The sequence below is a fragment of the Alosa pseudoharengus genome, unplaced genomic scaffold (genome assembly GCF_046254945.1).
Source record: "Alosa pseudoharengus isolate Yale_2024_CS ecotype anadromous, Long Island Sound unplaced genomic scaffold, YU_APseudo_1.1 YU_APseudo_1.1_scf_10, whole genome shotgun sequence".
NCBI classification, from domain to species: Eukaryota; Metazoa; Chordata; class Actinopteri; order Clupeiformes; family Clupeidae; genus Alosa; species Alosa pseudoharengus.
In genome coordinates, this window is record NW_027468565.1 from 37,601,843 (window position 1) to 37,613,918 (window position 12,076).

Genomic DNA, 12,076 nt, shown 5'->3' on the forward strand with positions numbered 1-12,076 from the left:
CTTCCACTGATTGTCGGACATCTTCCCCGTCATGGCTGTGGTCGCGGACATGCCGCTGGAGGGCATAGATTGCACAACAGGGTGAACATGTTGTCCCAAAGGGAAGGACTTGCCACTCAAAGACGTCAGGCTGCGAATCTCTTCGCAATTCTCGCCAGAGGAAGCGCATAAGGGGACGATCCTCAGGCAGCAACCGCACCTGGTGAAACATCCCCTTTATGTCACTGCTGATTGCCGTGGAGTATTCCCTAAACCTTAGGAGGACACCAAGCAGAGATGATCCCAGGTTGGGGCCTGGAAGCAGGAGCTCATTCACATTCTGATCCTTATAGCCAAAGGAACAATTGAACACCACTCGGTTCTTCCCATTGTGTGTCACTAAGTGATGGGGAATGAACCAGGACTCTTTGCTGTTCTTCACTGTCTCAGTGTCAACTTTGATAGCATAGCCTGAGTCTTCCAGCTTTTTGAGCTCCGCTTTGTAGGCCTCCGCTTTGGACGTGTCCCTCAAGAGCCGCCTCTCCGTTGCCCTCAGGAGGGGTAGAACGGCCTCTGGAGGGGCTCTCAGTGTAGGCATATCCCTGACCCGCAGCAGGGGTGTGGCGTATCGATGAACCCCATCAACCTCAATGCGTTGGGTCTTTGCTTCCAGCAAGCTAATGGCCTCTTGGTCTCTCCGTGATCGAGTCACCAGCTTCTCGCTACGATATGGGAGGGTATCTAGCTGCCAAAGCTTCTCCACCTGCTGATATAACTCAGACTCTAAAGCGTGTGCAGACAGGAACAGACACGCGTCGGGGCCGTTTTACAACCTCGACAGTGCATTAACTTCTGTGAACAGACCACCGTGTCATCCATTATCCCTTACTTATTCCACTGCTTGGTTGAATTTCCCATTGTCCTACGTAATTTAGAACGACCATTAACCGTATGTTATCTGCACACCTATGAAGTAGATCCATTTTTTTGGCCGTATCACACTTGTATATTAATTCGCCGAACTCGTTGTGAAGTTTAAATGAACTGTCACGTTGCATCTGAGCTGTAAAATGCAGACGTTCAGAACATTGCGACATTGTAGTATATGATGGAAGTGGCTTTTAGCTAGATTGATGACAGCTGGCTAAGTAAAATAGCGATGTTTCAAAGCTAAAGTTCATCAGAATCTTGGGATACGCCCGCTTGACAACGGGAGAGATAGAACTAACGACTGGCCTTTGGCCGTAGCAACCATCCATTTAGAACTAGTAACGGCAGTTTGTCCTGTGAGTTGAGAAATTAGTTGATGTGTCGGAAGAAATTAGTTCTACAAACAAGACAGTTTTAGCGATTAAAACGTTTCAATTGTAACAGGAAATGAACACAACGCAAGTGGCAACAGTGGAATAAGCGGGATAATGGACTCCACGGTGGTCTGTTCACAGAAGTTAATGCACTACGAGGTTTAAACGGCACTCCGCTTCGCGTCGGGGCCGTTTTACAACCTCGACCGTGCATTAACTTCTGTGAACAGACCACCGTGTCGTCCATTATCCCTTACATATCAACTCCTCTGCAGGATAAATGTTGTTTTGTTCGTCATTTGAGCAATATTTGGGTAAGTGTTGCTTTTTTCAGCCTATGTTTTCGATAGTAACCCATTGTCAGTCAATTCACAGGTTTCCGTTCACCAACAAAACTAGATGCGCGAGCAGCCGTGGGGCAGAAGACGCTAGGTGGCCGCCACAACTTTATAAACTTAACCTAAATAGTAGGCTGCTGTAAGCTACAATCAGATTTTTTTGTATACCCCTGTTGTCTCAATGATAATAACATCTCATTTAAATGAATTCAGACTATATTTCAAAGTTTGCCGTTCATTTGCATTATTAATATAACATCGTATTTTGTAATTTTTGGCGAAGACATGCATTCCGTTAGAGATATTTAACATATTTAACATTCTCTATAACCATCGTGATTTCGAATTGGTGAAGTTTTCAGCACAAAAACTCATTTAATTCTGACGTTGCATAGAAATCCATGTATAGTGAAAGTAACTGCATATAACTGTCTTGTCGTTGACTAACATCTTGGTGAAGTTAGTTTCACTTTGCCAATGAGTTCAAATAATAGACGAGTGCAAATGCGTGAAGGCTATGCTAGGTTTTAGTAAACATGGTTTAGTGGAATGCCTATTCAGTCTAGCAAGCAGCCTCAAATGCGCTGTTGAATGTCAAAATACCGATGCATTTATTTGACATCGCGCATTATGCGCAATTGCGCCATTAAAGGGAATGACAGATGTCATTCTCATTGGTTTAAATGATGTTACGCCCCAAACACACCCATATGACTGATTAAAAACCCTAGGAACACCTTGTTGCGCCATGCGCTCGACGTTTGATAACGAAACCCCTCCCAATGTGGACTGTACATTCTACTAAATTTGAATAAGCTTTTGACTAGTGACTATGCTTTAGAATGTCATGATAGGGCCCTAGAAATCCAAACCAATGCGCTTAAGTGCTGTGACTGTTCAAACGTGACCACTAGGTGTCACCAATGCACTTTTTCCATTGTGGTTGTAGCGCGGCCGAAGGCCTACTTTGCATAGCAGGAATCTGGTCATAGTGCAGTCATGTGAAAAGTTCACAATGTATCACTCGGTACACTACACCATATAGGCTAGTTAATGCTCACCTGATGACCAAAGTTATCTGAAGTAGATAGGCTATTGATTGAAAAAGACTAGGCTACTTGCACACACATGATATCATACTTACATAATAAGTCTGATTTATTTTTTTATTCAAACTGGCTGTTCAAAGTTGACAGTTAGTCATCAGTATCTGGAACCAAAAAAGAGAGCCATAGCCCAGACTACTTTTGCCAACTATTTGCTTTTTAATGTCGAGGGTTAATAAACGGTTAGATAATTGCATCGACAAAAATACAATAACCTAAGCCTACCGCAAAGTGCCTTGAATGGGCAGCAAGAGGGGAATTATTTCTAGGAGACCCCTTTGAGAATTTCATTCAAAAACCTATTCAGAACGACTGGTGAGAGAAGTTGTCAATCCATTCCATGTTTCCGCCGAGTGTCTCTCCAATCCCTCCCATTTCCAGGGACAATCCGACAGCTGCGCTGCAGACCGACTGAGCAACAACGGCGAAAGACGGGAAGTGTGGGACGGGGCAGCGGTTTTCAGCACGGGAGGAAATGTTAGCCTCGCCACAGTCGTTAGTCGCTACAGTGGTACGACATAGTACACAATGAATGTTGCGCCTATGCGTCATTTTCCCTTCCACGAAGAACTCTTCTGACTTCTAAAAGGACTAGTTGGCTGATTGACGATCGAGTGTACAGTGCGTTGTGCCATTTGGAAATTCATTGGCTGGCTCGTTCAGTGTGCTGCTGTTGCTTGCAGGCGGCTGCTGTTCCTCTCCGTGATTTCATTGATAACAGATTTCTGGGGGCTCGGGGAGTGCAGACGGCTTCATCTAACGTGGCTGGAAAACAATGGACTTCAGTAGCAATCGGGGCTGTTGATTTTAGTCTCAAAACAGTGAGACAAACACGAACTTCTTTTTTCTTCATGTAGCCACTTTTCAACGGGTGGGATGCAACGCTTGTTCTAGGCGGACAGTAGGACGAATTGTTGGCAAGTTTTGAACTCCAGTTAACTAGCTGCTCCTTTGGCAGTCACTAGAACTTTAAAATGTCTAATACTCCGAAGTTCAAGAAAGATAAAGAAATAATCGCGGAATACGAGAGTCAAGTCAAAGGTAAGATACGATTTATAAAATTTGAAACCTTAACACGTCACGAAGAATCCAGAAACCTAATGAATATTTTTCTAACGTTAAAGACATTTGATTAAGCAAGAAACGAAGAGAGCACATGTTATCAGGCAATTCTGCCTCATATTTATGCAAAATGTCTCACATTTCTCAAATCAAACTATCTTCCATCTGGTATTTTCTTGGCTGTGCAGTCGTGCCCTTTGGGGACATTTCAAACATCCTCAGAGGCGCAGTGTCTATATTTTCAGCAGTGTATGGCGGAACCCAATATATTTGTAGAGTTGATTTTTCGTGAATTGACAGCCCCAGCCTGACTGAACGTAGTTTAAATGACCATTCCGCTGGACCTATAATGCCTAAAGCGTTCATGTACTAACTCCTATTGAAATATCTTTAAAAAGTAAAAGGCTTAGTCACTGGATGCCCCGCTGTGTTGCAGAGACCCTGTGCCTTATTTAAAGCCTTAATCCAGTCGAAGAACTGTTGTCTGTCTGAATCAGAGCGGGTAGCCTGTGTGGCCAGCCAACAAGACGGAATGAAATGTTGCAAAGTTCCTGTTGATGGCAAGACACTGTAAACGCTTAAAGGTTTTCCTAACTTCCCCACTGATCCTTTCATTCCTCCATAGAAGACTTCTGCAGTTTCTCTCTCGCGCTATTTCTCCCTTCCCCCATTCGCTTTCTTATTTTAACCTTTTCATTCCTGAAGTCAGCATAGAAAATCAGCCATTGCTGGTCTGATATAACTAGTGAGGGTTGATTTTGGTGTCCAGGAACACCGTCCTCAATGGATTGTGGCCGTTTGAAATACTGCCTTGTGTGCATGCTAAGAGAGGGAGAGTTGATCTTGTGTATGCTTGGACTGAGGCCTCCATTTGACAGGAATGTGCAGACCCCCTCCCTAGCTAGCGATGACTCAGGCCTTTAATAGTACTATGATGCACGGTCACACAGTCATTGTAGGGACGGGTGGAAACTTCTTGTCCGAGTTCAGGGAGAGGAAAAGGCATGGTAGTAATAATAATACGATGACACTGTTGTTGAGATCAACAGTCGTGGTCACCACAGCAAATTCTGGCAAGTGCTGTGCCTGTTCCTGTATATGTATAACTTGACCCTCACTAAGTTTGAGTCATGCTTCGCTTAGCAGGACAGTCTATTCTGGACCAGTCTATGGTTTGAACAGGTGAGAATTATTTTTATGTATTACAGGGCTGTATATTTGAGTGAGGATGTCTAGTGTCTAGCGGTCAGCGCACAGCCCACCAGTGGAACATTCATTCTCTTCTGCTTGTCAGCATGCGGAGCTGTTTCAAACTGTTCCCTATGAACTGTGATAGCTACCACGGTGACCACATACTAGTAACTAAACACCAAGGAGGAAATGAATTGAATACCATCCTGCATAATCATCTTTACCAGACTCCCAGTGACCTACTCCTTGTCTTGCTGTCCTCTTTCAAGTGTAAATAGATAGAAGATTCTTGAGAGCCAGGGAATAATAGTTTGTTTGTAAATGAATCTTCCCCCCCTCTGAAGTCCCCCTCCCCGGTTGGTTTCAGTGATGCTTCTGTGTACAGTGTTAGTATCTGCTGCTATATCGGTGAAGAAGAAAGCCGACTGGTTATCGCCTGCCCCAGACCCGTGAGTGCTCTTGTGGCAGATGGTTCTGAATGAGGCGAGCTGACGGGTGGTGCCATGAAGACACCTGGGATTAGTGCAGCTAAGTGGTGGTGTGTAAGGCAATGGGATTAAAGGTTGAGTAATCTGGATGTCAGGTATTGATGACCTCGAAGTCACCAGCCTCCTAGCCCCAATACTCTGGCAAGAGGCTGGAAACCTTTTTAATGAGCTTACATGCTGCAGGGCCATGTATGTATATGCGTGTAGGTGATTTATGATGGCCATAAATAATGTTTGTTTGTTTGTTTTGGTGTGTGTGTGTGTGTGTGTGTGTGTGTGTGTGTGTGTGTGTGGTGAGAGGGAGACATGGAGACATGGAGGCAGCCTATGATAGAGATTGTAATCGGATTCGCCTGTATGTCTGTCTGTATATCTATGGGTCTGCTCACCTCACTTTACAAGTGATGGTGGAAATGTTTCTACAAAGCAGACTGTAAGCACATCTCAGTCGTCCTCTGTGGTCATCTGGGTCCTGCATAGAATGTGAATGCTGGAATTTGGTTTCACCTCTGTGTCAGTTACGGCTCCTACACACAGTTGCGTGCGTTGCAGTGCTGGAGACGCATCCCATTCACTTTACATGGGCTCACGTCACCCGTTGCCGAACTGAATTGTGGGTCCGTTGCGTCGCGTTTCTCCCGTAGCTCGCGTTGAGAAGTTCAGCTGTTGCTGCACCGACAGACGGCACCGGCCAATCAAATTACGGTTATACTTTAAGTAATTTGCATAGCTACCATCGGGAACACCCACTGGCATGCGTTGACTGAACGCAACTGTGTGTAGAAGCCGTAATTATGGCATTAAAATGCATTTATATTCAGAACAGACATTGTTTAAAGTAGGGAGATACGTGTGACCGTTAGGCAGAGTGAGATGCAGAGCCTGCGTTAGTGTGACCGTTAGGCAGAGTGAGATGCAGAGCCTGCGTTAGTGTGACCGTTAGGCAGAGTGAGATGCAGAGGCTGCGACGGAGAGGATTGTGCTGGCGGAGATGGCTTGTGTGTGCTCCCCCGAGGCTCTCTGGTCTTCCGTGAGTGTAAAGATACTGGTACTCTTGGATGTGTGATTTGGACCAGGGCCAGTGATTTGGACCAGGGCCAGTGTCCGAACCCCCACCCCCCCACCCCCTCCTGCGTCTGTGAGCCTGCCTCGGCCTCCTCAGCAAACCCTGGTGCCTGCTCCATCACTCAGTCCCGCTCACGCACCATCTCTGGGATTCCTCTACACAGACAGGCACTCATGCAGCAGCAGCTCTCAGTTTCTCTCTCTCTCACACTCTCTCTCTCTCTCTCTCTCTCTGTAGTGGGCTCTGTGCTATCTCTCCCGCTACACTTTCCCCTGGTCTTGCTGTCTCTGTTCAGCCTCTTTCTCTCTGACTCTCTCTGTCTTCCCTTCTCTCTCAAACTTGCTGTTTTCTCTATTTCTCTTCTCTCTGTTGGTCTTATATTTTGTAGGAGGTCTTTTAAAGGACAATTCCGGTCTAAGAACAACCCAGGAACTACTTTTGGATGACAACTAAGATAATAACTTAGAGTAAAAAAAGACCAAAACAGCGAGTAGTTTTGAGTAAAACTCAAGTTGTTATCCTCCAATAATATATCCTAAGTGGTTCTTAGACTGAAGTTGTACTTTAAGCCCTCTCTCTCTCTTACCCATATTTGTCCTTTCCTCTTCTCTTCTCTCCCTATCTCTTTCTTCCTTTATCTGACAGAAATCTGCCAGCAGATCCTCCAGTAGAGCTGACGCAAGCATTCAGAACTTGCATAAGCTCTTAACACTTTTACTGGATAAAACCATTCAGAAATTGAAAGTGTGTGTGTGTGCTTGCGCATAGGTGTCTCAATGCATTTATATTTATGCAACTATAAGGTAGCTTATCTCTGTCTATCCTGACACTGTGTGCTGGATTTTGCTATTCCCATGGTATGGAACAACTTTCAGTGAGAAACTGCTACCAAACTTCCAAATGGCCCAATTTTCTCACTTTGTGAAACTGTGCTGGTGACCCAACAAAATGTTTTCTATCCTTTTCATCCCTTGCCGCTCCTCTCTCTCTCTCTTTCTCTCTCTCTCTCTCTGTCTATCTCTCTCTCTCTCCCTCTCTTTCTCTCCCTCTCTCATTCTCACTCTTTCCCTCTCTCTCTCTCTCCCTCTCTTTCTCTCCCTCTCTCTCTCCCTCTTTCTCTCTCTCTCTCCCTCCCTCATTCCCACTCTCTATCTCTGTCTTTCTGACCTTCAGTGAAAGTGTCCTGGTGTGTGCAGCTCAGACGCTGAGCGAGCAGCGTGCTTCTCTCAGGAAGTGAGTGCTGGAGACTGTGTGGCCTCGGCAGGGTGTCTGCTGAGAGAGATTCCTCTGGCAGGTGCGCACGATCATGTTAGCGTGACCATGCACTCTCTCTCTACTTCTCCCTCTATCCACCCCCCCCCCCCACCCCCCAATCTGCCTCTCCATTTCTCACCAACCTCTCTCTCTGTATCTCTCTGTATATTTTCTCTCTCTCTATCCTTCTGTCACTCTTCCCTTTCTTTTCTCTGACCTCACCGAGTGCCAGGTGGCAGGGCGAGGCGTCTGTTGTTTTTGTTTTATTTTGCCACCCTCTGGCCAGCCAGAGGAGATGTAATACTGTAGCTCTGCTTGTTTCTACTTGGTCAGTGCCACACACACACACACACACACACACACTCCAAGCTCTTGTGTCATTTTGGGGTGGGGTGTCATGGCACCCTGCCCCCCCCCCGGAGAGGCTGCTGACAGGCCTCCTGCCCCTGAGTATCATAAATTCTGACCCGATGACCCCGACTCCCATCCATAGAGGAACACGCATCTCGCTGTGTGTTCCATTATCAGACGTGTGTGTGTGTGTGTGTGTGTGTGTGTGTGTGTGTGTGTGTGTGTTACCCGCCATCTGCCAGACCCTCTTTGGTGTGAAGAGTGTGTGATCCGCCCGTGAGAAGTGTGTTGTGGCCTGTCGGTCGGTTGGCCTGTCGGTTGGTTGGTCGGTCGGTCGGTTGGCCAGAAAACTCAGCAGAAGAAGTGGCTGGTCAGCTATGTGAATACAGAGATCAGATTTGGGCTGGATGACCGTCATACCTCCGTTAAATGTCCAAACATTTTTACTACCCACTTCACTTCTTTATAGTCACATGTTCAGAGTTCTTACGTAGAGATCACTCACAAATCAGCTTTCTTCCTCTTCACAAATACTGAATTCAACATGAATTTGTTATTTGCCTCATTTCCTGACCTTGACACACACACACACACACACACACACACACACCTGCCGAGCCAAATACAACAGGCCCATGATGAAAAAGGATGCACCCCTGACACCCAGTTCAGGTTTTAGCCTCAGGACAGAGAGAAGAGACAGAAATTCCTTCTTTTCATGTGTCTCTCATTTCACTGGGAGAGGAAGGAGGAGGAGGAGGAGGAGGAGGAGGGGGGGGGCGGCTGTGCAGAGTGAATACTGACTACCAGCGTCCCAATGAATAAGACAGACGGCCAAATGGTGTTCAGGTGCTAAATGTACAGTTCTGTGATCCCCTCAGCATGATCCCGCATGCATGAACTCAGTGTGTGTTTGTGTGTGTGTGTGTGTGTGTGAGAGAGCTGCTAATGTACTCAAGGACACACAGAAGAGCCTCTTACCAGAGTCAGAGTTGCTAAAATACTTGCATCTTAAGGCAATTAAGGAAATTAATGAGCAAGGCAAATCTTCACTTAGAGATTAAATAAACAAACAACATAAACACTCGAAGGTTGATTTTTCTCGTATTTGACTCTGACATTTAAATTCAAGCATTTGCACCTAAGCCTTCTCAAAAACTTCTTGAGGTCTAGGGCAGAACATTTAAAAAGACCAGGCACGGTCATCTGTCACTACTGGAAGAAACAGCTGGAGGCTTTTTTTAATCACCCAAATGCCAAGTGATGCCTCCTGCACCTAACAGACACGGCGCTGCCTCCCCTCGTCGTGTTCGCTCCATGAACGTGCTAATTGGGTCGGGTCAGAGGTTCCAATAACGTTGATGCTGTTGCTAATGGCAACGGTGCATCGGGTGGTGCATGAATCGGCAATGTGACATGAGTCAGTGCAGGAGGGTGTATTAATCTAGATTGGAGGTCAGTGGGGTGTCAGAGTCCGGCCTCTCGCTGTGTGTGTGACACCGCGTGGATCGGGTTAGTGGTGAGGTCAGGTGATGGTTCAATGGGAAATGTAATTTTGCCATTTGAACTGGAGAACTGAGGAGACAATTTTCCATTCTGGGACAGACGTTATTTATTCATGATGGATGTAGTAATAGTCATCATTTGTTTGGCCTTTTTAAAAAAAAAATTAAAAAACAAGTGTGTGTTTGTGTGTGTGTGTGTGTGGATTGGGTGTATTTGTTTTAAAGAACTAACACAGTTTTCCTCTTCCTGTTGTGTTTCCTAATAGACTACATTATTGTCTTTCTTTCTCTCTCTCTCACTCACACACAAACACACACACACACACACACACACACACACCTACCATCTGTTTTAGTAACCCCTGCCGAGTGTCCTCCCTACTGGTGCCACGGAGAGGGTGTGTGTGTGTGTGTGTGTGTGGTGCAGGCAGTCGGGGTGTGAGGTTATTGACAGGACCATCTGTGGTCACTCTTGGTCTCTTGTTTAATAAACTCTGCTAACACCTCCTTCTCTCTCCTCTCTCTCTCTCTCTGAGCTCCCAAACTACCACTACCCCCCACCAATCTGCCTTTTCCCACCCACAGTGGTTTTCACCGTGGCCCCAATAAAAGGCAACACCCACCCCAGAGGCCCCTGACCCAACCCCCCCTGGCCCCCTTACACAAAAGCCACACAATGCCCCTGTAATTCAGACGCCATTGTTGGAGTGGAGGGCTGCAGGGGGAAGGACCGGGGCCTCGGGCAGCTTGTAAGCCTGTGGCTGTGACGAGCAGCTCACCACGGGGTGGGCTCAGGATTTCGTTGGGGTGGGGAGGTGCATTTTATTTCACTTTCACACACAGACTCCAACTCACCGGCATGGCTGAATAGCATCCTGAAACAGTGGCGCGCCAGATCACACTGAAACGATAACCATATCACAGCAACAACAACAACAACAACAACAACAACATTAGTCTGACTGGTAACTGCATCGCTCCTTACTAATGTGGTGCATCTTTAGGAGTGCAGCAGGAGGAGGTGCAGCTAACCACGTGGGCTGCTGCTGTTAGCGTTATTCAAAGAGCTTTGAAGGTCACCGGAAGGAAAGGAACAGAAAGAGCGGGAGAGAGGAGAACGAGACGGGAAGTCAAGACAGAAGAGTGAGGTGAAAGAAGAGACACGTAGTCAAAGGAGCCGAGACGAGGGAGGTGTGGTACAGGCCAAGAGACAGAGAAAGAGAGAGAGAGAGAAAGAGAGAGAGAAAGAGAGAGAGAGAAAGAGAGAGAGAAAGAGAGAGAGAATGTGGCACAAAGAAAGAAACAGATGGACAGAAGGACAGTCTGGTGGTGAAGGCCTGTTTGGCACGCTGTGTGGGTGACATGGCAACAGCAGATAAGTGGCACTGAGGTGGACATGTTGGATCTTTAGGGGGTGGAGGAGATAGGAGCTCCGCTCATACGGGAGGAGACGGGGGGGGGGGGGGGGGGATTGGTCTCACTTGGGACCTATCTACACCCCGTCTCCCTCAACCAGCGGTCAACTCCTGCGTCAAGCCCACACAGGCATCTTTCCCTGTCTTTGTGTGTGTTTGTTGTGTGGAAGGTGACTGCAAACATCCTGAAAAGACAAACTGTCAACAACACACACATGCTCGCTCGCCTACTCCATCCTTTCCTCTATTTGCATGAACCTTGTGACATCTGTCTGGACATCCTCTGTCTGCTATTTTTACAAGGCTCAGTCCAGTCCCCCGTGCCAGGTGCTCCTGTCCCACTTTCACCTCCAATACAGCACAGCACAAAAACTTGACTGTCCGCTCCACAACCTGACTTATTGATGATGACTTATTGCCGTAGTTCTGAATGAAATGTCTACACAACGGGAAGACTGCATCTCGCAAATCTCTATGGTACTGTGCAATCTCACAGATCTCTATGGTACTGTGCAGAGTCAGACAGCTACAGGCCAATGTTCCTGCTTTTTGTTTTCTGGGCTCTCATCTCTGATTCTGATTCGGATCTGCTGAAAACTGCTGAGCGTCGGTCCCCGCACTCTGTGCCTTTCCGGAGTCAGTGCGATCATATCTCTGAAAGGGTGTCGCCCCCGCAGCTCTGCTGTGATTGGACGATGCGGCCCTGACAGTGGCTTATGGGACACCCGTGGGCCACTTCACGTCCAGCTCCGGGCCACATCCGCGCTTTAGTTAGCTGCAATCTGAGAGGCTGTGCATGAGTACGATGCACAGCGTTGGATTGCTGTAGAAATGCTTCCAATCAATTATTTATCGCTCTCTGAGGAGGCTGATTGATAAACACTTTAGGGAGCCGGATGCTCAGGATGACCCGTCCTGAGTTGGTGTGGACAGCCTCATGTTCCACTCCTGGTAGCGTTAACGCACGGCCGAGTCAGATATTTTCAAGGCCATGAAGCCGTCGTGGTGGAACGTGAC

The 12,076-nt window shown here is 47.0% G+C and overlaps 1 protein-coding gene across 1 annotated transcript in view; it reads left to right on the forward strand.

The window, feature by feature from the left end:
* The first annotated feature begins 2,921 nt into the window (after positions 1-2,921).
* The window catches only part of srgap1a (SLIT-ROBO Rho GTPase activating protein 1a), a 116,615-nt gene continuing 107,460 nt past the window's right edge, over positions 2,922-12,076 (forward strand). The window contains exon 1 of the mRNA XM_076299220.1: positions 2,922-3,768. Coding sequence (XP_076155335.1) covers positions 3,702-3,768 — 67 coding nt within the window. The 5' untranslated portion in view covers positions 2,922-3,701. The remainder of the gene's footprint in view (positions 3,769-12,076) is intronic.